At 38.7% G+C, this 26,445-nt stretch overlaps 1 protein-coding gene across 1 annotated transcript in view; it reads right to left on the bottom strand.

Annotated features, from left to right (window-relative positions):
* Positions 1-2,500: 2,500 nt before the first annotated feature.
* Positions 2,501-26,445, bottom strand: part of cntfr (ciliary neurotrophic factor receptor) — a 133,930-nt gene continuing 109,985 nt past the window's right edge. The window contains exons 6-9 of the mRNA XM_053339667.1: positions 11,534-11,602; positions 10,760-10,877; positions 3,720-3,846; positions 2,501-2,981 (exon numbers count right to left, since the gene is read on the bottom strand). Of these exons, the coding sequence (XP_053195642.1) occupies position 2,981; positions 3,720-3,846; positions 10,760-10,877; positions 11,534-11,602 (315 nt within the window). The 3' untranslated portion in view covers positions 2,501-2,980. The remainder of the gene's footprint in view (positions 2,982-3,719; positions 3,847-10,759; positions 10,878-11,533; positions 11,603-26,445) is intronic.

Genomic DNA, 26,445 nt, shown 5'->3' with positions numbered 1-26,445 from the left:
AACTGGTCTGATAATCTGATAATCCTTTTTCTTGACCTGTCCAACTTTGATACAGTAATGTCACAGTGCTTCCAGATCTCAGCAATTACTTTTGTGAGGTACTTGTTATCATAGCTAATGGAAATAGTGGTTAAAGGTAATAAGATTAATCTTGGGTGCTACTGGAATATCTTTGCATGATTCATGCTTTTAAAACTACTTTTAAAGCCTCTCTTGAAACATGCCTTTTACCATATATATCTGTGTACGAGCTAGAATCTAAGCCGAAATATGTGAGTGGACAACACAAATAATACAAGGAAAAAAATCAGCAATAACCAAAGCAACAAAGGCTATGTAAGGTCGATTTTTTTTTCTAAAGTAGAAAAAAACATTGCAAAAGAAGCATTCAGGGTAGGGCTGGGCTTTTGACTGGCAGGGAGAATTTATACATGATGGGCACCTCAAGATGGACGTTTGACCATGTATAGATATACATTGACATGTACATAGATAACTGACTTCGAAAAAGCATAATGATGTCCCTTTTAAGTGAAGTAAAGACCAGGGTTATGATGAAATAACATTTCAATTACCACATGTGCTTTTGCAGGTGTTGAGTAACGAACATGAACTGAAAAAAAAGGTAGAAAGAAAGACAGAAAGAATACCCTCATGCTGCTGTTACATTCCCAAAAGTACTTATATTTTAAGTGAGCAGGATAAACATGGTTTTGATCAAAGATGGCCATCATCAGGTGAGCAATTTTTTGCACCATGCAGACTTATGAATTATAACAATGGGGAGAAAACAGCTCAAAGCTGCACAGAACTGCAAATTAGGGGTGTTTTTGTCAGTGTGGGCAGCCTTTTGATATTAGAGGAAGTGATTTGATCCACTAGCACAAATATTGTATAACTCTATCTTCTACTGCATACTGTCTTTCAAGTATAGTTTTGAGCTGCTCCACTGATGAAAAGTGGTAAACTGACTTTCAGTCTTACTTTTATAAATGCACTACTCAGAGTTGCTCAAATCAATTTCTTTCTGACATCCAAACTGCAGGTACACATTAAGGAGTCAAGGAGAGAGAATAATGAATCACATCCTAACAGTTCTACAGTCCAAAATATAGAATCGGCCTTCACTGATCACCCGTGCATCCCTGATACAGCTCACCTGACTCTGTAGATAAACTTTTCCCTCCAAGCCTAATTGAGAAAAACAGTTCTCGGCAAGGTCACTATAGATTTTGAAAACGTGAAATGAAGCAGTATTTGCTCATGGCTGAATGTGTCAGACTGTTATCAGATTATATTGGAACGTTATTGATGCTCTCCTTCAAGCAGCCATGTCTCCAAGTCAATTAATAAAGTGTTGTGATACAGCATGTTGTGTACTCAGTGTATCAGTTCAAAAGGCGAAATGAGTATGAGGCCAGTGTGTCATCATTCATTGTGAAATGGTCACATTTAATGGTTGAAACCTGTCATTGTATATACATCTATAAAAAAGACCCCAGGTACAGGTTACGACATTCTACTGCTAATACATACATTATTATTATTATTAAATAATAAACTTTTTGTTCAATGTTAAAGTTACATATCATAGTTTACAAAATAGGATCAAGGAGAATTAAGCCATTATGAATGTCTGAAAAAAACTAAAACCCTATATGTGTGTTTTTATTAGCCTATTTGTCCATAAAAAAAATACAATAAAACACATCAATATTCTTTTGAATAACATAATATTAACTGGTGATATTGGCTATTGAAAAGTAAACTGCAAAAAGACATTTTTTTATGTTTGTAAAGGCGTCAGAATTTGGAAAGCAAACTTTTTTTGTGTTATTGTATTTTACAGCACAGAGCAGAATTGAAAACCAACATAGCTCATATCGATGCTTCAATAACCAACTTTGTCTTTGTCAATACAAAGTAGAACCAAAACAAACTGGTGGGCAAAGAATTGTTCAGTCTCAAATCCACTTTATTTTTTTTTTGTAATATTTTTTTATTTTTTACAATCCAAGTCCTCCTCGCCAGTCGCTGAAAGCAGAATGTAAAGCTAATTGTCTAAATAAGCCAGACTACCGTTACTGAATTCTTCAAAGTGTTAGTCCTTGTATCGAAACATCAAAAACCACTTGCTCTGTCAGTTAAATTGGGTCGTTGGAGGCGCACAGATTCAGAGTCTGATTGAGTATTTTTGTGGCTTCTTTGTTAAAATGGAAGGTTTACACAAACAGGAGCTGCTGGGTTCCTCGGATTCATCCAAAGTTTTGATTCGTATACTGTTTGAGTCTGTATCGATCAGCTGTTGTGCGCTCACCACAACTTTCCAGGGTTTTCAACCCACAACGAAGGCAGGCACAGGCTTCAGGAAGCTCAATGAACTGTTTGGGAACCATTTTGTTTTGGGGGTGAAGTCTTTGGCATGGTGATTTAGCTGTATGGGCTACGGTGACTATACACACAAACACGCATGCTCTGTACTTTATGTGTGTGTGTTTGTGTGTACAGTTTCAAAGGAAACTTAAAATGAAGAGAAATTATTAAAAAAAGATAAGAGCACAACAGTATTTAGGGGACTTTTTGTCATCTGAGGTGTTGACTTTCTTGTTCTGATGAGGAGATTCCCAAACAAATCAGTCTGCTGTGGCCTGTCAAAGCCACCAGGGGGTATTAAAAGACTGTTTATGTCTTTGTTGTGGTTGCTGCTGCTCTGATTGCTGCTGTCATTGAGGATGATGATGCCAACGCTTTCAAAAGGTCCTCTGAAGAATTTCTTTGTCACCATTATTCAAAAATGCTCAATCGCATTATCATCGTCTTGGTATCTAAGTAATCTCGGTGAGTAACTGTGTGATGGACAGAAATGAGCAATGCACTGTATCCTTGAAACATGTGCAAAATAGAAAAAAGACCAGCCTCCTCCTCCTCTTCCTCTTCTTCCTCCTCATCCACCTCTCCCTTCAGGAATAAGACATTTACATCTGGGGAGAGAGACAGAATCACAAATTAGGCAAACCAAGCTGTGGATTATCACACAATGAATTACTTTTTTCTTTTGTTTTGTATTAAGGTTATCACTTGTGATTTTTCTTGATCACACTACATTTATACTGTTTTTGTCATTAAAATGTGGAATGTGTGGTTCTATGTGACTATTCCCATTTCTGGCGAAAGATTTCCAGTTGGACTTCATCATGACTATCCAACTCACCTTCACACTCCAGTGATTAAAATGAGCAGCAGGTGTTTGGGGTATCATTAGCAAGGAAGTTTTCTTTGTCAGTGTTTCTTTTTTGACCAAACATGGTGTTAAAGCCATTTCCTCTTTGCACACATTCATGGCTTTTCAGTATTCGTTACACGACATCTACATCTTCGACAGGACATGCACTATTACAACACGATTTATAGTGTGAAACCTGTAAAATAAATTAAATGAGACAGCTCTGGATTGGATTTTTACTTCCAATCCCTACAGGAGAAAAAATATGAAAAAAAAAAACCTGTTGGCTCATAAAACAAACTAACTCAGTCGTTGTTGCTGTTCTATTAAACATCCACTTGACATCAATCTTGACATCAATAGATATGCATCGACTTGCCAATATGCGACTGAACGGCTGAGTTCATAATCAATTCAAAGATGAGGGGTTGTAGACACATTACAAGAACGGTGTGTGTGTGTGTGTGTGTGTGTGTGTGTGTGTGTGTTTGCTCACCACATGAACAGCAGCAGCATTCCTAACAGCAAAGGAGAGAAGAATGTGAGGACCTTGGCAGCTCTGCCCACTGGATGTTCAGCCTTCTGTGGTGCGTTGGAGGACGGGATGGGGGAGGTCTTAGTCTCTGGAAAAGCATTAAGAAAAAACAATACTGAGTGTATGTTTTAACGAATTCCATTGAATCCTCACTCTGATTTGCTCTTCAGTTGTTCACTTCACTTCAGTTCTTTCTTTTTTTTGTTGCTGTTTTGTTCATACAGTGTTACATGATTGTTTTGCTCCCAGGGGGCACAACTTCCAAAATGTCTCTTTGATGAATGGACATTGAAAAGCGCTCATCATACCGGGAAGAACCAAACAGAAAGGAAAATACAGTGCAGAGTGAAATCAATTCTAATCTGCAAGAGCAATCAATATGGGACTTGTCAAGGCGGTTATGAAGTGAACTGAACAAAAAAAAAAAAAATCTCATTCATACTGAGGCTGCAGGGAAACTGTGAAGGACAGAGCCAGAGCAAAATGGATAGAGAGATAAAATATGGAGATGGAAAGAAGAGAAAGGGAAATGGAGGATGAGGAAAAAACCCTGAGGTGAAGCAGGAGGGGGGAGAGATAGAGTATAAAAAATAGGAAATGTACATTACGGAAGTTAATATATTGCTGATAAGAGACGCACATTGAAAATCCAACCATTTACACAGCCATGATATGCTGGATGTTTTCATTTTGCAGCACATAACCAGAGCTGCAGATTGACTCGAAACCTGTTTTGGATGTGACTGCACTGAGTCTTGACTTGCGTGAGACTCGACTTCCTGAAGATCTCACGAATTGAGAATTGAGAGCAAAAACATTTGTTCATTTGACCTGGTAAAATCCCAGAATAATAAATAAAACAATAACAAGAATAATCTGGCATCGCTTTGCCAGGCACCTTGAATATTTAAAGTCCCCCTCCACTAGATAAATAAAGAAAAAAATTGTTTTTCTTGTTGTTCATACAAGTTGGATGTTTGAGCTTCACTGTGCAGAATGATGTACGTGCAGAGTTTGACACTTGAAGGCTGTTTTCACATTCATCTGCTGAAATGTGGAAAAGTTTATTTGAGCTCACTGAAAATCAGATTTTAAGGGGCGGAGCTATGAGCACAATTTGTGACACCACAACTAGTTTGGAAGCCAATCCCGGTCCAACATTTAACTTACCATTTGAAACTGGTAAAATACATTGTTCCAAACACAGTACTCTTTGACTTCATACATCTGGAGGGAATCTTTAATTATAAGGACTCTGCACTGAAATGTCTGAAAATGTTTGATCAGCCTTTAGAAACTTATGAACAAGTGACTTGAAATGCACTTTCTGGCTTAACTTGCCTTCAGTGACTTGGTAAAAGATGTAAAACTTAACACTCAAGTTTGTTCCTTACAGTCAAATGAGTAGATATAGGATGAAATTGCACATGCACACAAAGTAAATACAATTAAAGAAAAAAAAATTGAATTCTCACATACATTTCCACTTACTGTTATACAATTATGGTCAAGTGTATGAGGCTAGTAATAAACATAAGCATGCTGAAAAAAACTACTATGTGTTTAAAGCATTTCTACTCTGTTTGGTTTTACATCGCCAAAATAGAAATATCACAGTTTAATGTTTTATATGACTGGGTTATTGCCACAGCTGCAGGCAGATACTAACTCATGCACACCGTTTGCATCTGAGTCTAGAACCCCAAAGCATTTTTTACTGGAGAGAGAATATGATTTCCCTCTCCTTCCAATTAAGGACTGTTGTGTGGTACTGTGTCGGGAGTTGCGAGATATTAGAGAGAAGCAGCCAGGTGTGAAATAGCCAGAGAGAGAGGGAGAGAGTAACAGAGACACATTTAACATGTTCAGCAGCTCAGTTTTATACTTTCTACCTGCAGCAAAATATTTTGCTTCTGAGTGGTGAAGAAAATAAGCGGAAATAATATGATGGTGACAAGGAGAGACTGTTATGGGGTACGAGTAGTTGATGTAACAAGGTATTTGAGGACAGGTAAAAAGAGGGAGACATAGCAATGATGTGAGGAGGGGAGAGGGATGATAAACAATGGAAGCAAAAAAAAAACAGCTGAAGGGGGAGAGACAGAGCAGTGCAGCGCAGGCAGGCAGAGAAGTGATGAGGAAATTTGAGAAATGGAGGGGAACAAAGGAAGGATAGGTAAAAAACACACTAAAGGAAGAGAGGTTGAGTTGGATGAATGACTTCAACTCTGGCTGTTTGCACTGATCATGTTGATGTCAGAGTAAGAAAATGATCAGCTTCTGTTTTAAAGCTGAGATTTAGGTTTTCTGCTTTTGGCCGTCAGAAAAGTGGGGGAATTACAGGAAAGCCAGGCTTCACCCTAATTGGAGGTAGGGTGGATCAACACCTGTCAATCAATGCTAAGAGGAGCTACAACAGCACTTTTCCCCACTGCAAATCCACATTTTTTCCCAATTTCTTTTAAAGACATCCTCAGTGTTCCTCAAAACAGAAACACAGGAGTCTCCAGGATAGCAGCACTGGGGGCTTATGTTATTTATGACCATTGGTTTCATCTATATCATCTTCTTTTCTGAGACACTATGTTTTTCTTGTCAGCCTCAGTCACTGTTATTATGTAGGAGAAGGCCGTCAGAGGCATGAATCACAGCTGTCGTCAATTCAAAATGCTTTGTCGTTGCAGGAATCAAACACTGCAAGTGGTGATTTAATCCAAAACTGACCTAGAATCACACAGTGAGCTAATTTAACCTGCTGATATATTTTCAGGTTTCTACACAGCTTAAAATCGAGCTTTCGCTTGTTATTAGATGCACAGTTGAAAAACAGGCATTTTCTAAATCAGTTGCTAGATATTTGGTTTGATGATTCACCTGGGAGAGTTTTATTCACATTTAATACTAGAAAGTGCTTCATAACTCTGGATGCCTGAATTAACTCACCATGTTAATACCCTGTGTCATCTTAATGACATCATAAGGGGTGGCTGTGAATTTAAATCATTTTTGGTGTATGCATACGAGACTCAAGCCACCCCAGCATTTAACTGCATTGGTTGCTGCTTGTTAAGCGCTTGCATGGATATAAACATGTACAGTACTCTAAGCATTTATAAATAGTGTCAGACATGAAATATATAAGAAGTGATATCTGGGTGTTGCCTGTTTGGTGCTAGACAGTGTCCAGTTTCTGTCTCACAGAGTGGGCGAGGCAGAAACGTATATCTCAGATGGTTGCAACACAGAGGATGGCAGCAACTTTTTAAAGCCTCAACCGAGCCGCTTTTTACTTAATGGAATGCGGTCGCTAAGCAATGGTTCAATCACTAAGGATGGGATTTCGTCCGTCTGTAACTGTGCAATCCTTGAAGTGCAACCAGCTACTACTTCAGTTTATCTCCTAGAGGTGTGGACGGCCTAGTATTTCAAAGCAGGAAATGAACAAAAAGGACAAAAAAAAAAGTAGGACAAGGAAATGTGGTGAGAGAGAAAGTCTAACTGTGTGTTTAGACCGTGAACCACACAATCAATAACTCAGAGGAAGTCCATTCACTTTGTATTCGGCTGAGCGGCCAGGAAATATTGGTCAGTGTAGATGTTAACAAGCTGGTCAGTGAAAGAAAAGGTTTGCCCTGGTTGTTGATAGGCAATCCAATATTTTCCTTATTTCATTCATGATGTGATTCTGCTTCATGTATGCTAGTAAATGAATAAATAATTAGTTGATTGACATTCAAGAATCATCCATCCATCAATCAGTTAGCTATAGGTTCTTATCCTTTGGGGGGTCCTAACAGTCTTAGCCTACATATTTCTGATGAAAGATACAAGTCTTGAAGAAATAGTGTATTCAACAGTGGGAAACGACAACGTCCCCCAATGCTATTTTTATTGATATTAACAAAGCAACTGCACTGTATCTGCACACAGATGCAATCAGTCACCCAGCTGGTCACATTTTTTAAAAACGTGTCAGAAGGCCAGAAAAAGAGATGTGGTGACGAAAGGTAAGAATGAGAGATAGATTGAGTGATAAAAGGGGAGAGAAGGAAAAGAAGACAGAAATCGAGAGAGAGAGAGAGACCTAGGGGCAACAGAGGGAAAGAGACAACAAGACAGGGAGAGAGGGAAGGGAAGCAGAGAAGCATCAGCTGGATCGAGAAGAGGCATGAGAAGAATCCCAATAGCCTCCTGTTCTTTCCCTGAGAACAAGAATATTACACTGTGTGCCGAGTAAGTGATTGTGTGTGTGTGTGTGTTTACACTGCATGTTATCAGAGGGAGGTACTGCATGTGTGTGTGTGTGTGTGTGTGTGTGTGGCACTGTTTTATATGTTTCTGTTAGAGCAGGCTGCATGTTTTGTGTGTGGTGTTCAGCATGTTTTTGTGTGTCTATAGGCAAGCGTGAGCTCATTCAGTATTGACCGTGATGCTCCATGTGTAGTGCTGCTCATGGCCACTAGAAGTCACTGTTGCACCATAAAACCAATGAGGAATTTCAACGGACAGGCAGGGAGAGAAAGACTGGTAGACGGATTGGGGTCTCAGAAGTAAAGGGAACACATTGAAGTCAGGGGTTGCTGACCAAAATACTTTCCAATGATGATGGTACAAATGAACTGGGAGTGCTATCTGAATGCACTAACCTTCCTTCACTACCTACAAATCAAAATATAGATTTTCTCTAAATAACGTATATAATTAAAGTAAGGGAAGTTTTTTTGGCCATTAACAGTGTCTTCAAACCTTCTTCTCAGGCTAAGTAAAGCCCAACAACCTCCACCAATCAGAGGGCTATGGCAGTCTGTATATGGCTCATCAGGATCAACTTTTTAAAACATTTTTTATAAGTTCATAGCTTATTTCATGTGGAACAATAAAGCTGGACAATAAGAGGAGAATTTAAGTTTCAGAAAGTAAATCAAGAGATTCCATGGGAAAGTGTTCATTTATATTAGATAGCAGGGACACATACCGTGCTGGTCACACTTTCGCATTCAAGTGAATTGAAAGGCGTGTCCAAACTTTTGACTGGTACTGTATGTGTGGCCGAAAAAGTAGACCATGGCAGACATCTTTGGATGGCTGTGCACACTACAATATCCCTTTGTCCTCATTTACTGACAGGCCTGCAAGCATACTGTGGCACAATCTGACAGAGCCACTTTGACATGGAGGTATTTTATAATTCAATGATGATGAGCAACAAAATGTAAATCTTTGGTGTAGCAGATACGCTTTAAGTGTGAAAAGAAACTGTGACTGTAGACTGTGCTTGGTTGTTATGTGGAGTTTGAATTATAGTTAAGGTTTGCAGTTGTAACCTGTCACGAATAAGATTCTTCTCTACGGTGGAAGTTCTTTAGTTGGATATGTGCTTAGAGGTTTTTAATGTGAGATACGGATGGAATACTTTGCTGTTGATTGTTCACACCTGTATTTTATCTGAGATTTATCTCTGGGATCAGGCTGTTTCCAAACCTAAACACCTTTTCTCTTACAAGATATGCACTCCAGTCAAGAGCCAGTGTGACTGCCTGAGAAACTGTAATAATCCCAATTGTTCTTCCAAAATTGATCTCTGCTGGATATTCAAAGACCAATCTCATTTTGGCTGATGTAAAAGTATACTTAGTATGTGGTCAGTACACTGTGATATCATTGCAGGGCGTGGCTAGGGTTGTACCACTCCAAAATGTGAAGAGGTGACACAAGCTCCAGTCAAGTACAGTCCATTTACAAGCTATGTGTCAATTAAATGATCATGTTCTCTACAGTATTTTGCACTGAAGTGTTTCTTTCAATGCTGTTTTGAATAGTTTATGTGCTGCTCACCGGCATGATATCCAACTGGTGCAGATAAGCACCGCCTGCATTTGCAAGAACCACAGAATGATTGCAATTTACAATGTGTCAATTGGCCAAATTCTCAACAAAACATGTTCACTCAGACTCAGTACTTATTCATTCAAAATGTGTCCAGTCATTTGCGCTTTGCGATTCCTGCATGGTCAGAGTGATGCGTGCGAGGAGCGTTCAGACCAGGGAATGGATGTCTTGTTGTTCAGGGATCATCAGTGTGTAGAGAGATTTCGATTTGACAAGTGAGCCAATCCCTTGATCTCTGCTGAATGGGTGCCAACTAGATAATTCCCAGAGATAGTTTGCATCTTTGTGTGTGTGTTTGTGTGTGTGTGTCTGTCAGCACACTCACAATAAAATAATCTATGATGAATTTCATGTTAACTTATCATTTCTCATGCATAGAAAAACTTTAGAAAGTGGAGTGTTGCTATACTGAAAATTACCCAATTAGAATTTGTAGGAGAGACGTGAGGCTTTTTTAAAGGATGGCACAGTTTTTCCCTGAGGCAGTGAGCAAGCGCTCAGGTTGATGCGTGTCCATTTGTCTGGAGGCTGCTGCTGTTATAGCTTAAGCTGCGATAAAAGTTCAAGGCTATCAAACACTTACAGTATACTCAATTTAATGATAAAGAAAGTTATTAGCCAAACTTAATTTCATACCTAACTGGTTCAGGGAATTTACTGTGTGACAGCCGTGGGCACAAAGAACTATGTTGAAAACATTAAAGGACTCCTATAATATCATCACAATGATTTCTACAGCTGATGGACTACGAGAATGATAAAAACCAAACAGCATAATAGAAATACTATAGTAGTATTTCTACAGGCATACAGTTAGTGTAAGCTCCTAATCAATTTTATCTGCATCATGGCCAAATAAACTCATGATGAGTCATTGCAATACAATATATGCCTTGCCTACTTGCCTTTGTCCTCTTGTAATTTCACACTTCTAACTTTAACATGAAATTTTCTACAGACATTCATTGATTCATTGTCATTGACAGAATGAAGCCTGCTGACCTTGGTGATCTCTTGTCTTGTCTTGCATGCAAGCCCTTATATAAGTCCATAAATCTGAATGTGACCCCTCTGTAGGAAGGGTTATAGGCTTTAACTGAGGCTAAACCTACCAGTAAAGTCCACTTCAGTCGTGGAAGTGATCTGCACAGGCTCTTCAATCCAGGGTGTAGCATGCACAGCAACACTCCAGTCACTCCATGTTCCAATCTCTGTGTCTTTGGCAGCCACCTGTTGAACACAAGGATAGGAAACATTAGTATATTTGAAACATTCAAAAGTTTTCATTTCAAGTCAGCACAATGCGCAAAAACAGGTTACATACACAAAAAAGTAGCAAGCAAAGAGTCAACCCAATTACAGAGGATGTGAGTAAAAGATTGCATTATTTGGAATTGGGAAACAGCCCACATCTTTGCCACTGTGAACTACTCCTAATCTTATTATTTATATAGACATATTAAAAAATGACCCTTAATCACTAGACACAGTAATTATAATTGGAACATTGTAGGCTCAATTCCCTACAATCAATTAGTGGTGAAGGCTAAACGTTTAGGGAAGCTAATTTGATACTAACTCTATGTAAGTATAGCTTTAACTTGCCTTTGTTAAGTAAGATAAATGTGGACGACTTGAAACCCCTTTAAGAGAAGATCTTGGTTGATTTTGATAGTTTTGTCAGTGCTGTTAGTTCTGCATTAGATGATTGTCATGTGTTTTACTTTTGGAGAAGGTTTATTATTTTGTTTTCCAGTTTTGAGGCTTTGGCTTTAGAAGTACGCTAATAAATGTTCCTGGAAGGTAAAACAGAATCAGATGTGGATTGCACTAGGTCTTCTATGATCAATCGGGTACTGTAGTAATGGCTAGACAAAAGACGTTACCTGGATGATGTATTCCTTCCCAGCATAGGCATCAGTGATGGTGTGGGAGGTGCTGTCAGAAAGTTCCACCTAAACAGCCAACAGAAGAGAGCAGGTGGTCAGTATGGATCAAGGAAGAGCACAGCTGGGACATCTTACAGTGATGAGTTAAAGAAATCATGCAATCATTCTTATTCCTGAAAGATATTCTTAAATTAGTTTACAAAACAGCCTTATTTAAGAATGAAACTGATAATTTTTTTTATCTAATCATAGATTTATGATTGTATTTTAAGGCCCTAAGGGTATGAAATGTTCCAACATCATGAATTATAAAAATCCTTTGCTAAAAAAGGGCAGTTATTGAAAGACTTACCCTTCTAACCATAAATTATGTGCTCAGTATAACAATCCAAGCCTGAACCTTGAATGGTTTATGGTGGGTGATTCAGCTGTGCCATATGGTATACAATTTTTATTCACTGCTTATTTATTTACAACACACCTTTTATCATTATTCTGTGCATAGGCCATGTCTGTTGCTTTTTCTTTACATATCGCTGTCGGATTGATCGAAACACCGCTGCTCCCGCTGCCTCCACACTCTACACATAGCAACACTCAGACACGCATGCAAAATACCAGTGGCGTAATTGATGATTATACCAGAAAGCTTTGGCATCAATGCCACATTTTATAACACAATAATGCATGCCAACGTTTGAAAGCTTTTTGTGCACACTTTAATTTGCAGAGCGAAATAGAGAATGAACTGGGAGAGCATGAGAGAATGATTTGCTGCTTCTCTGTAATTTACAGCTGTGTTGTGTTGTGTGTGTGTATGTGTGTGTGTGTGTGTGTGTGTGTGTGTGTGTTTGCCTTTGACTTGTTACTGATAGACTGAAGGAACAATATATAGATAGAGGATGCTGCTACTCCTGAAGGCAAATTAAATGATTTAGTGACATGGCTGTTGTCTTCTGCAGGCTACTAGCGCAACAATACACACATAGATATCTATACACATCTAGGGGATTTGAACTAGAGCTTCAAGTGATCTGAATTATTCTCCTGTTCTAGCAAGTGGTTAGTTTATTGTGTCAGCCTGACAACATACAATGTATAGACAAAGTCTAATTTGACCTTGTTTATATGGAAATGTTTATTCTGGCTGAAACTGAATGCGTGTAACTTCTGACAGACTTGAAATAAATGAGACTTGAGTTACATCACAACCAATTTAGATGATAGTATTCTGCTGACAGTTGTTAAATCCTAGACAGATCTAAGTCCGCTTTGAGTGTCCATGTCTTTGCATGAACAATGAAACGTGCATTAATATGTTGTAAACACACAAACACACACACAGTGCTTATATCTGTTGGAGTGATGTGTGTCTTCCCGACCTCTCTCTCTCTCTATCTGCTCTGATTCTCTGTCTCTGGCCCCCTCTCCCTTTGTTTAGAAGGAAGTTCAGGTTTTATCTGGCTAACCGAGCGCTACATTTATAGGCTTAATTTCATTACTGGAATGCAATAACAACATCATCCAAGCGTGAGCATGTGTGTGTTGCATGTTCCTGTGTGTGCATGTGTAGATATACTTTACTGTAGTATACTGTACGCAAGGTGGGTGCACGAGCACGCACGTGTGTGTTTGTGTGTGCGTATGTGTGTGTGTTAACAGACGTGTGTGCAGCCTTTGAGGCCAAATCTTCCACTGTTTACACGTAGTTCAACCAGCGTATCCAACCATAGCTTCTATCAGCATTCCTTCCTGACTCTAATGTGTGTGTGTGTCTGTCTTTGTGTGTGTGTGTGTTTATGCATTTGATATGAGTGAGAAAAATAACACACCAGTTTGGGAAAATATGCTTGTCTTCCTTTGTGTTTCTTTTATATGCACATGTTTACACTCATGTTAGTACATGTCTGCTGCATTGTTGATTGTGTTTGCAAGGCTGAACAGGAACCGGTGCTTGTGTGTCTGTGTGCACATGTGTGTGAACTACTTATATGTGTACATATGGAGCAATATATGGAGTAAACAACTGGCAGATAAACATTTCCAGAGAAATGGATGTGTTGCTCTGTTGCCAAGTGGCTAAACAAGGAGCAGTGAGAGCAGCACTTAATATCACATGGAGGGACGGGATGGGGGAGATGAGGGAGGATGGGTGTTGAGAATGAGGGAAGCAGGGGGGGCATAGATGGAGGGAGCAGATGCATTTTGGAGTGGCTGTTGCTATCAGCTGCCAAAAAAACACTGTCAGATCATTCACACTGCAGGACCAAGCCAATGTGTTGTGGTGATGGTGGTGAAGTGATGTATATTTACTTCTTGCTCTCTGATCTGTGTGTGTGTATGTGTGTGTGTGCGTGTGTGTGTGTGTGTGTGTGTGTGTGCATTTAACTTTCATATGTGTCTGTGGTGCTGTTTAGAGCAGTGTTTTGCAGCGTGAATGCACAATTGTGCACATGCATTTGTATGTGTGTGACTCACCTGCATACACTCAAACACATTGGCACCCCAAACACCCAAATATTTTCCTGAGCATCATCATGTTCCATTGACACTGTGTAAATACACTGAATTCACTAACCCAAAGATATAATGTGATAATGATAAAAAATTCTGGTCCACAAAAGGGTCTATTTTGGAAGTAATGATGACTAAACACTATATGTCTTTTCATTGTAAACAGCATATGTGAGCATGAATGTTTGACGATGAAACACAGAAAACAGAGATGTCGTCCTGGCCTTATTACAGGAATCCACATGAGAAGGTGCACACCTGGATTTTATAACCCCTTTGAACAAGTAAATGCTAATTTATTGTAGCATGCTCCCTAAAACTAAATAAAGCAAAAAACTTGAAGGTGGAAAGCACAGAAGCTCCAGTTCTAAGATGGTTGCAGCTGAAGAGGAACGTTGTGTTTAACAAATATGTTACTTGGATCGAAATACAAGTTTGTTTATTGTCACGCTGTGGAACAGTTTTTTAAACAAGGCCTCGCACTAATGCGTGCCACTCTGTGTGTGTCATCGGGAGACGTGTCTGGTACTGTGAAAGCCTTTGTGTGTGCAAGGGCATCATACCAGACGTTCTCTAAGATATAATCAAACTGTGATGTTCAATGTGTTCCAGGTGTTATTTTGTGAAAAGGTGTCATGTTGTCTGCACATTCTTTAAACCTGCCCCGCGACTTCCACTTCACTTCATTTTCCATCATGTGCAGGCGATGGATTGTATCTCACACATTCATGGCTGTAAGTTCTATTGTATGTGCTGTACATAACAAGACCAAACTAAAAAGGAAATCATTATTATCTGTGTTAAAGTATTCCTGTTTTATGCACAGTATGCATGCTTTGCAGAAAGAGTGTGTATTGTAACAGCTGGTTGATGTTATGATGAAATATGTATGAAATGGCTATTACAATGTAGTAACAATGTGATATTTCAAAATATTCTAGTAAATGGCCAAGATACATTTACCCAGAAAAAAAAGAACAAAAAAAAAACAGACTAGGAAGAGATGCTTCACTCTCCCACACACAGCTTAGTGCACACACACACACACACACTCCCCAAGAGCTTCTACACAAATCCAGACAATGAAAGGGGCAGAGAGAGGAGATGTGAACATTCCTCAGGGATTGCATAAGGAACTGTGAGAAAAAGAAGTGACCCCTTATTTTTCACACATCCTTTTCCCTCCCTCTTCCCTTCTCCTCTCCTCTCCTCTTCTCTCACTTGCCATATATTCTATCTAGTCCTTGTGCTTACTGTTGCAAAAACCTCAAATAACTTCTCCCAGTGGGACAAAGTAATAAAATAAAGTAAATAAACAAAGTTCCATCGCTTCTTATCTCCAACAAATACACATTTGTTGTGATTTAAAATGTGAGAAAAGGGATGAAGGAACTCCAACTGACCCTTATGATTACAGCGGCTCATACTAGGGTTCCAATAAGTCTAATAAAATGGCAACGAATGGTTCTCTAGATGCATATGTTTCAAGAGTAAGTGCCATACAAGTACAAGTATAGCAGGTCAGATGTCAAAGCACAGTGAGATAAGACAGAGGAGGAAAATAGGACAAACAGATAAAGACAGAGGAGAAGAGACATACAGACAGTAGCATAAGGAAAAATGCAGAGGGTAAGGAAACTGGGAGATGCATAAAAGAGACAGAGAAAGCAAAAAGCAGATAGAGGGAGACATGGAGAGAATTGGCGTCGGTGGTCAGATCTAATCCAGTGAGCATGTCTGTTGTCCTGGAAAGGAAACCCAATTATATGGCACTTCCACTGGCCCGATGGCGCTCTGTGTGTGTGTATGTGTGCACGCACTGAGAAGGTTGGTCTCATTAGGTTGACTGACAGCTCCCATTTTTCCGCCGTGCTCTCCTCCCATTTGAGCACACAGACACACACACACACACACACACACACACACACACACACACACAGAAACACCAGGTCTGGGGGTAATTTCTCAGACAGTATTTCTCTCTTTGAAGCCCCAGTCGCCATAGCGGCAATTACTGTAAAAGGAAGCTAAGCTAAATGGCCTAGCCTATCGAAAATTCCAAACTAGAACTTGTACGCTTAAAAAAAAGAGAAGTTTGCTAGTTTGAACACAGAGGCATCAGAGGGACTCAGCATTAACTCTAGTTTTTGCTGCCGTGCCAACATGTTAAAAACATCACAACAATGCACATGTCATCAGAGGTAAAACATTCAGTTTAATAAATGTTCACTCTTCTACAAAAACTCTCAAAAGCTCCTGTTACCCCCACCTCCACAAAAAATACTACTTTTTGGAGATGGACATGTCAACCCCTATCTCTGTTAAAACACCACCTGTCAATTTCAGTCAAAAACACAAAATTAATATAAAATTTACAAAATAAATCTGTGAATTTTCTTGGCACCTGCCCAGCCTGTACCCTGCCTCTAGCCCTAGTCCCAAGTTACCCTACACAGGAAAAGAGGGTAAAGATAATGGATAGAGGATAGATATGATTAATGCGGCAATACAATAGGAAATGGACTGCATAATATATATAGCTTCTTTAAGCTGAGAACATTGCAAAGCAAATGCAAAATTACACTCATCTCTATTCCACTGAACTGCTCATTGAAGCAGACTTAAGGTGAAATTAAAATATATCTACCTGAAATTAAATGTTTTATGATGCATTCAAATACTAGACAAAATCTGACATCCAAGACTTAGTATCTGTATTATTAAATATCTGTTGTATTGTGTGCTGCTTTGTCAGAAAATCTAACACAGAAGGCAAAGTATAAATAGCATTAATTATTATACAGGCTGAAGGTTAACTGGAGAAACAATACTAATTAAATTAAACACAATGAAGCTATTGTACAGAGAATATTTTATACTGCTGCTGAGTAAGCTAACTGATCATTTCCTCTCTCTGGTGCTGCTGTTTTAGTTGAGACATTTGTCACATTTGAATCATCTGTCTCGTACTCAAATCACCAGATGGATATTTTTCACACATTTTCTTCCCGAGCTACTTCCTACAGAACAATCCATGATAAAAGCTTAAGCTGACAAAACATGACGAGTGGTAAAAGTGTTGCATGCCAGCTAAGCCACTGTTCTTCAAAGAGAGTGCTGCTGTTAAATGGCAGCTGGCACTGCTCATGAGAAACTGATGCCTTCAGGCGACAAAGTTTTGAAAGGTTTTTAAAAAGTGAAAAGTTTGCATGTACTTTGAACATATTAAAAACAACCAAAGCTGACAATTTCCAGTCATTTTTAGATTAACCAATTTCAATTCAACACAACACAGACAGTCTTTGCGGAACGATCAAGCTTGTGGGAAAAATAAAGCTTGTTTGTCAAAATTTAACAAGCTTTGGCGACTTCCATTTTTCATTTAGTGACTTTTCATTCAATAAAAACTTCATGGGCCATGAGACACAATTCCCCCAAGACGAGCTCAATACAGTGTATGCGTGCGCCATGACGACTCAGAGATCATAAGAGTGTTTGTATACGACAGCCCACAGATTGACATGGTGATACAGAAATCAATAGAGGCAGAAGCGAGGGTCATCGCCCCATTCATCTTCATTCATCCTTACACAGTAGGACCTCCAAAGCACCACAAATAGAAAACATCACAGCACTGAAATATCACAACTGCAATCTGGGCAACACTCACAAGATAAGAAAGCTCTTTCTTTGATGGGTGATATATAGACTATATATGATACCTCTACACCATAGAGTTTAATAAAAAGAGCAACTTCCTCCACTGTGTGTCTTTCTGTCCATATTTTCTTCCATGTCCCTTTACCCTCTCCTCTGAATCTGTTCCATATTTTCTTATACCTCCCTTATGGCTAATAGAATGAGAGCAAAATTGTGATTGACATGAAAGGAGCATTATTAGCATTAGGTTCTGTCAAAAGTTAGCAACAGACTGCTCAGTATGTTACTCTGTGTGCAGAAATGCTTGTCAAAATGCTTCGACAGCAGAACTAAATGATGATGATTTTCATATGTGACAGTGCTGGCTCTGCCTTGTGTAGGCGCATGAGTGTGTGTGTGCGTGTGTGTGATAAATGACCTGTCTGTAGCAGTGTCCTTTAGATGGGATGTTTTCCCCAAACAAGGTCTAAACATTTATCATGTGCACCCATAGATATAAATGGACGGCTTGAGGGATGGATGGTTAGATAGCTGGCGTAATGCATGGATGGAAGGATGGGTGAATGGATGGGTGGGTGGGTGAGTGGATGGTAGTAAAACCGTGGGTGGAGAGTGGGATGAGAATGTGCAAAGGAAAGGAGGTAGGACCGGTATGGGGGAAGAGAGGGAGAGTGAAAGATGGAAATGAGGGAGCCGTGTAGAGAATCAAAGACTGTTTAGCTTTTATGATGTTCATGTCAGATTGAGATGATTGAGTTTAACCTCCTTTTCTGTGTCAGTCTCTATCTTCCTTTGCCATAATAGTGTTACTCACAAAAGTACACATTACATACACGCAGTTATACACACACACACACACACACACACACACACACACACACACACACACACACACACACACACACACACAGCTCCTGGCTCACTATTAATTGTGCTCACAGGATCAGAGAGACTTTTGGCAAACATACAAACACCATTATTACATGGCTGAGTAGATGGAGAAAGAAAGACAGTATGTTGGTGGTAGAATAGAAACCTGATTGTTGAAAGTGGAAAAATGTTTAGTAAGGGTTAGGAAGCCATGAGGAGAGAGAAGAATTAAGGAGGGGAAGCACAAAGTTAAAATGATAGTGGGAGAAAGAGCGACAAAGACAGAGAGGTGAGGGGTGGATGAATGGGATGCATAGAAGAGGGAGGATGCAGCATGTCAGCCAGAAGGACAAAAGAGAAAAAATGTGGGATAAATAAATGAATGAAAGGCTAAGCTGTGTTGGCCAAGCGGACACAGATTAAAGGGAGAAGAATTTTAAGTCCACCTCCCTACTCTGCTAAGACTGCTTCAGTTGTTGTGTCCCTCTGTTTCTTGGAGTGTTTGTGACTCTTGCATCATGTATATTTCAATGCTTGTACTTTCTGTCCTTTATCATGAATGTCAGAACATGTGACAAGTCAATAATTTGCATGAAATAAGGACTTTTTTTGGATGTTTCACATGTGATGCATTAGTGGTACATGTGGTTTTCATATATTTCACATGTGATACATTCAGCCACATGGTTTTCAGGTGTTTCACATGTGATGCATTCATGATACATGTAGTTATTTGACATTTCACATGTGAGGCATTCTTAGCATATAGTTTTCAGGTGTTTCTCATGTGATGCATTTGTGGTACATGTGGTTTATGGTCGTCTCACGGGTGATGCATTTAGAGGCACATTTCACATTTAATTTGTTTTTTCATTTCTTTTCTTTCTTTTTTCCACTGTTAATAAGCCTTGAAGTCCTGTTTTCCTAAAACAACCACAGTAAGATTATTTCAGTGTCTTCAGTATAATAGTTTACAGTGAACTAGTTGTGTGTGTGTTGAAGTTCTGTTTAATATAGTATTGATATCTGTGACTGTGTGTGTTCTTTGTTTTTACATGCGCACTCATGAGCTTGGCCTTCATTTGTTTATTAATCACTGTAATGAGAAGAACAAGAATGTGTATATATGTGAGTGTGTTTGTGTGGATTTATTTATATGCATACCAGCATCTACAGTAGGGAAGTACGCGCATCTGTACAGTATGTTGTGCGTGTTTGTGTTAATTTCTGTCCTATGCATGAGTGTGTCTGCGTGGAAATGTGTGTTTCAGTCGACTGGAGTTCAGCATCATCCCCAAAGGGCAATTATAGCATAACAGATGCCGTTTCATACCACAAAGAGAATATTGAGCAATCAGAAATTGTTCTTATCACAGTCACTGGACCATTGCTTTAATTGCCATGAGAGTTTGGGTTCTCATTTCAGTGAAGAGAGCGTGAGGGTGGGATGGAAGCAGGCCATGGGAAACAGAACAATTCACTGAACGTTTACAGACATACAGATGTATGTTCTCCATCATTTCACCGCTTTTCATCTGGTGATTCTTTTGTTTCTTTGACAGCTGAGTAGTAGTCGAGTTACGGCATCCAGGATGTGTCGATTCGGGGAGCAAATGTGATGTAATTACAACTTCTTGGAGCACATGTGGACTAAGAGAGCTTAGGACCATATCCTACATAGCAAAGAAATGCAACAATGTGTCAAGATGACAGCGCCATAAAGTGTGTGTTTGCTGTTTAATGTTGTTTCACTAAGCATCTTCACATTCTTGGGCAAATGATATGTTTACATACCAAGAAAAGACAAGTATATTTATATAAGACAATTTATACCAATTAAAAAAGTTAATGGAGAAGTGAAAAACTGAATAACAGCCATCTTAAAGAAAAGTATTACTCTTTAAAACCACAAGTACTGGTGGATCTTCTTTGCATATAGAATGCCCATATCTATCATTGCTTTCTTTCCATTATCTGATCAGACAGTGCTTTAAGGACACAAGATCCAATTTCCCCTTCACCAACATCATACAATCTTGTCTTTCAAGTAGGGCTGTGTGATGTGATTAAAACAGAACCCCCCCCCCCCCCACCACCACCACCACCACCAAAAAAAAAAGAAATGTCACAATACATTATTTTAATATATTTTTCCCCTCCAAAGTGAAGCCACAACTAAAAGATGATTGACCTATGACATGCATGACATCCCATCCAGCTCTAGAGAGTACCAGAAGCTTCAACAAAATACAATATAGACATTACAGTACATAACGGTTTCAACACACATAGAGCAAAAAACATCCCAACACTAATTCATCTGCTTGTGCTGTATGTGGGTCATGGCATCAGCTTGATATCTGCAGACAGCTGGCGAGGTGGCATCAGCTACCCAGCTATATAAGCGACAGAGTGAGAAAAAAAAAGAGAAGGAGAATGCACACACTGTTTGACTCTCGTGGCTTCACCTCTCATAACTGGAGATGATGCCTTGTCAAAAAACACACAACAAAGCAAGAGTTGACTGTCTTTCTATCTCTATCTCTCATTCTATTGTTCTTCTTGTCTTTGTCTGCCTTGTAAATCCCTTTCTATCTCTATGTCTCTCATTATGTCTTTATTGGCTCTATATGCCTATAAATCATCCAATTACACAACATAGGGTTAATTCTATCTATTGTACTGTCTTTCTATCTGTGGTTATGTTAGTTTCAAGCCCTCCAAACATGTATGCTGCGTGATTTAAATAGTCTTTCTTCAGCTTTCAATCTAAAGTCTCTACCTCTCTCTGTTTCATCATTCCACCCACTATTTTATGGCTTAACTTATTCCAGAAGTGCCTCTCTCTTCTCTTCACTTAACCCGCTCATCTATCTTGCTTTAATTTGAAACACCTTGTAACTGATAGCTTATAAAACCTCCCCTTTCAAAGTCTCCTAAAGCTTGCTTCCTTTTTCTTCTTGTCTTTCATACTTTCATCCATTTATGTGGCAGTTTGAAGCTGACACTCCTCCATATATTTAATCAACAATTTTCTCCAATAGTTTCTCCTTTTCTCTCCATGGCTCTCTCACCCACCATCAATTATTCTTTCAATTTTCATAATCTAGTCATGTGGTCTCAGACTTGTATGGTTTATTTAATATCACACATTTTTTAAATAAAATAAACACTTTGTTTAACTTTGTTTCCTTTCCTCTGTCCCCTTCTCCATCCATCATCCCTGGACATATCCAAGTCTATATTTCAATCATCTTTGTCACTCCATAACTTAAGTCCAAATCCTCTCATGTATCTATTCATGTTCATCTCATTTGTGTGTAATGTGTCTCTTTACTACATCTACAAGAGTCTGCTATCCATTTACATGTTTCCCCCTTTTCTAATGCACCTCCATTCATCTTTACTTCAGAACTTCTGCACACTTCCCTTCTTGTGACTGAATCTCCATCAGTCTAAGTATCTGGGCCAGTCATCCCTTCATTCCTCAGGAGGATGAATAGTTTCCTCTGAAGACCAGTCTGATGACACCACTGCTTTCATTTCTGACTCAAAACACATTTCAAGATGTTACAAGCCATCGTGAAAGCCATTCTCAACCAGCTGTGCTGTCTAACATATTAAAGGTAAATTCCTAAGCAATGTCAACCACTTCAATTAGTATTCAACCTCTGAGGCTATAATTAATGAAGTATATGGGGCTAATAAACAGTGTATCCTATTTTGGCAACCTCATTAAAACGCACTTAATGATTTACGTCACAGTTTGAGAGCTGTACATCCAAATGCTACAACAGTGTTCTACAAAAAGTGACTTACAGTATATTCAGCTCTTATTGCAATAGTCAAGTGACAAGCTGCCATAACCAACAACAATTGTTCTATAAATAGTATTGAAGCTGACAGCTCAAGCAAAGCAACACTATGTGCCTATATGAAAACAGCACAGGAAATGGTATGCTAGCATTTTGTCTCAGGGATACTCAAGAGGGATAGAATTGTGTTTATAAAAAAGGACATTTAAAAGAGTATATTTAGGCATTTTCACATTTTTGGATGGTGTAGAGCCTAGTCATTGCTTTTCTAAGATGGTAATGAGAGTAACCACTCAGCAGTGACTGATGAATCTGTCAATTTTAGTTGGCATGGAAGCTGCAGTAGCAGATGCAAGAAGCAGTTAACATTTGTCATTTTGATTGCAGAAATATATCAATTTATGAGGTGTTTTTCTGTAGGTTGACTTACAATAATCTGTCTAGATTTGTTGCTCCATATTCCACATTTCTGTGGAATGGATTTGGGCACTGGCACAGGAAGATGGTGTCCCCTTTCTTAAGGGCATGGACAGCAGACACAAAGGCAGGACCGAAAATTACTGAAAAATCTGAAATGTGGGGTGTAATTTAAAGGTCTGGAACCAGGCTAAAAAACTTATAACATCTACCATAAAGTATACACTGAAATAATCATATCTTTTTGTATCAGCTGGTTGTTCTGATGCCACTTGGAAGATTTTTGCAACAAACTGACCTATTGCAATAATGCTCCTAAAGCAATTTGGCATAAACTGGGCAGTGTCTGGAAAACTGGGTTAATTATGCACATATACATTCTATAAAAACAATCAATTATTTTTCTATTAAGCAGATTGTATACTTTCTGTGGGACTGTGAACATCGCCAACATGGTTACCCAACACCTTTTAAAAGGAGAAGGAGTGTAACCATACTGTTCACATATCCTGAGGTTCAAAACTTCTACTGAAAACCGCACTTAGTGCTACAAAAATTTAAACCATGACCATGGAGACATTCATCAAAGAACACCGCAAAAAGGGAAAACCCTGCAGTTTTCAGCTGTCATTGACATTATTTATGTAATTTCCAAATTACGTTTTCTTACCCAATCCAAATATTGACTTAGGTTTCCCACTTTTCACGTTATGCATCAGTTCACACATTGATTGATTAGTGGTGATGGTGAGAAACAAAACTGAGTGTGTGTCAGCTTTAATCATCAGTTTAAACCACAAAGGTCTGATGCATTGTTACAACTTTCTTCATTCTAGCTGCCAGGTGTGTGTGTGTGTGTGTGTGTGTGTGTGTGTGTGTGTGTGCGTATGTGCGAGGCTGTGAAAGAGAAACAGACACTCATGGAGAAACAGGCATTGAGATTGGATGAGCATGTGCGCTTAGTAATGTGTGATTGTGTGAATGAAGGTTTGTGAGTACATCTACAGTAACAAGTATGTACCTAGATAACTATGGTGAGTTTATATACTGTATGTCATTTCTTGTTGTGTGTGCACATGCTTGTGAAAAACTTGTGAATAACTACATTTTGTCCCACTGTGTCTAATTACTGCAACATGTTGGGCTACCACTCATGATTCCTCTCTAAGTCATTTTTAAGATGGCTTGCCTTCATTTAAAAAAAATATTAATAATTAATTATTGGGTATTTAAAATATTTAAAATGTCATAAAGGTCAGGTTCCCAGAGGTCAAGGTGTCATTTTGTCATAACAGTTAAAAAACCAACAGTAAAGGAAAATAAAATAGGGAAAAAGAAAACTGTATGGAGAACGGCTGTGTGTTTTGTATGGAGTAAGCATGAAATCTGAATCACTTTTAAGAAATTACTTGGCAACAAAAGGCTCATGGTGTATTCAGAGAAATTCAATAATTGTGCAGCATTTTTAACTGAGGGTAAAATGTCTTGCCAAAATTAGTAACCTCACTGGATGATTAACAAGTTAGCTTAACTCTGTTTAATATTGAGTCTTGTGACATGTAACCTACAACCAAATAAAATTCTCCACAATTGTTACAACAACAAAAAAATAAAAAAATCTAAAGCTAAAATGAGTTCCTCAACTTCCTTACGGACAGACCTCAGGGGTGAAAATTGATTACTGCTCTTCAGCTATGCCATCCCTCAGCACCAGCTGTGTTCTGAGCTGCCACCTGTACTCGCCTTTCATCCTGTGTCACAAAGCGCAACTCTAACCACACTGCATTCTCATCGGCCTCATCACAGATAACAAAGAGACAATGTAGAGAAGAACTGTCATCAGGGTGGTAGAAAAACAACCACTAGCTGAATGCCAAGGAGACAAAGGAGTTGATTGTGGACTGCAGGAGGTGCACACTCACATATATCTACAGGACCCCAGTGGAGAGAGTCAGTAGCTTCCAGTTCCTTGGGGTCCACACTAATGAGGACCTAAGCTGGTTTTACTCAAGCGGGTAGTCCCAGGTCTGAAAAGTGAAGCCAATGTAGAGGTGGCTCCAATGGCTGCAAAAAGACGTCTGCTTGTTTATAAGTCCAGTGTTTTTAGTTTCTTAATGGTTTTAAGCCCATTTTTTGGCACTATCACAGTTGACCATAAACTGTAAATAACGCATTAGACCTCCAACCTCTTTTCCAAATATGGTCACTTCTCATCACTTCCTGCTCCAAAAATCCAAGATGGCGACAGTCAAAATGCCAACCTTTACAGGCTTCAAAGTTCAAGCCCACAAACCTATCAGGGTTGCCACTTCCATTATTTTCATACATTCTATGGTTTCAGTACAACCGCTTTGTGGTCATACAGACAGATTATCATGTGTGGATATTTATAGATTAAACCGCATTACTTCAGACTACCAGACTGCAATTAATTATTTTTTCTTCCTGACAGTGCCACTTTTACCTGCAGCTACAATCATTGCGAAGCCTCATTTATAACCTTGTTTATTTTTGTTACATATTCTATTATCATTATAATCAAATGTTATTCTTTTCATTGTGACAATTCATTTAATTAATTGTCACAAGTTGGAAACTGCCTGAAGAATGTCACAGTCTCATCTGCACATGTGAACATAAAAACACTGTGTAGGAAACACTAAGGAAAATGTGTGCAGATTTTTAATTCATATGTGGGAGTGTGTGTGTATGTGTGTGTGTATGTGTGCCTATATGTGAGTGTCTGTAACCCAAGTTCTTAGAACAACACCTTTCCAAACCATTGACGCGCATGATAATAACGCTGCAACATTAGACCTTCGTAGACAGATCTTTCATCCCAGGGATCCTGTAGTGAACACATATGCTTTTACTTTATAGGGCCCGCAGGGATCTGAACCACAAGAAATAGTCAGATACAGTAACATACACCAAAGTGACTGAGTGATTATGCCTGTCTGACCAGGGATCTAACTCAAACGGCTACAAGTTGGATCATTTCACTTATAAGTACCAACTGATCTCAGAGGCACCTCTCTGAACAAAGAATTTTCAGTTTTTTTTATCTCAAAAATATCTCTGTGTTTAATTTACTTTGGGAAGTTTATCAGATTATAGAGAAGAAAAAAAATAGGACTAATTTTTATAGTAAAAAGAAAGTTATGATAAACTAAAACTGTGATAAAAAATGTATTATTATTTTTAAAAGATGAGCGAATAATAAGTCATACTCCAACAGATGTTTCCTAATGTTGACCTAACCCTTAACGACAGAGATTGATAATGGAGTTTTTCAGAACAAACATGTTTGGTTATATGTAACTGCCTTTATTTTTGGCATAGTCATTACATATGTCAGCCAGACATGAGGAGCCAACTTTTTTTTATCACAGTGTGATTAATTTTCTTTTTTTTTGTTTGCTGTTTAATGGAATTATTTACCAAAACTCAGGGGTATCATCATTTTGAAAGCAAGCTGGCAATAGTGGATGAAACTTTCCAAATGGGACTCTTTTCTTGATTGCTTGTAAATGATTCATATAATCATGACAAATCTACATGACCTAATAGCAGAGCTTCAGTTGTCTCATATTCATGCAATGCATTGAAAAATCATCTTTAAAAAATGTATGT

Source organism: Scomber japonicus, chromosome 19 (assembly GCF_027409825.1).
Source record: "Scomber japonicus isolate fScoJap1 chromosome 19, fScoJap1.pri, whole genome shotgun sequence".
NCBI lineage: Eukaryota > Metazoa > Chordata > Actinopteri > Scombriformes > Scombridae > Scomber > Scomber japonicus.
The sequence above is the reverse complement of the archived record's forward strand: the minus strand, read 5'-3'. Positions and strand labels throughout refer to the sequence as shown.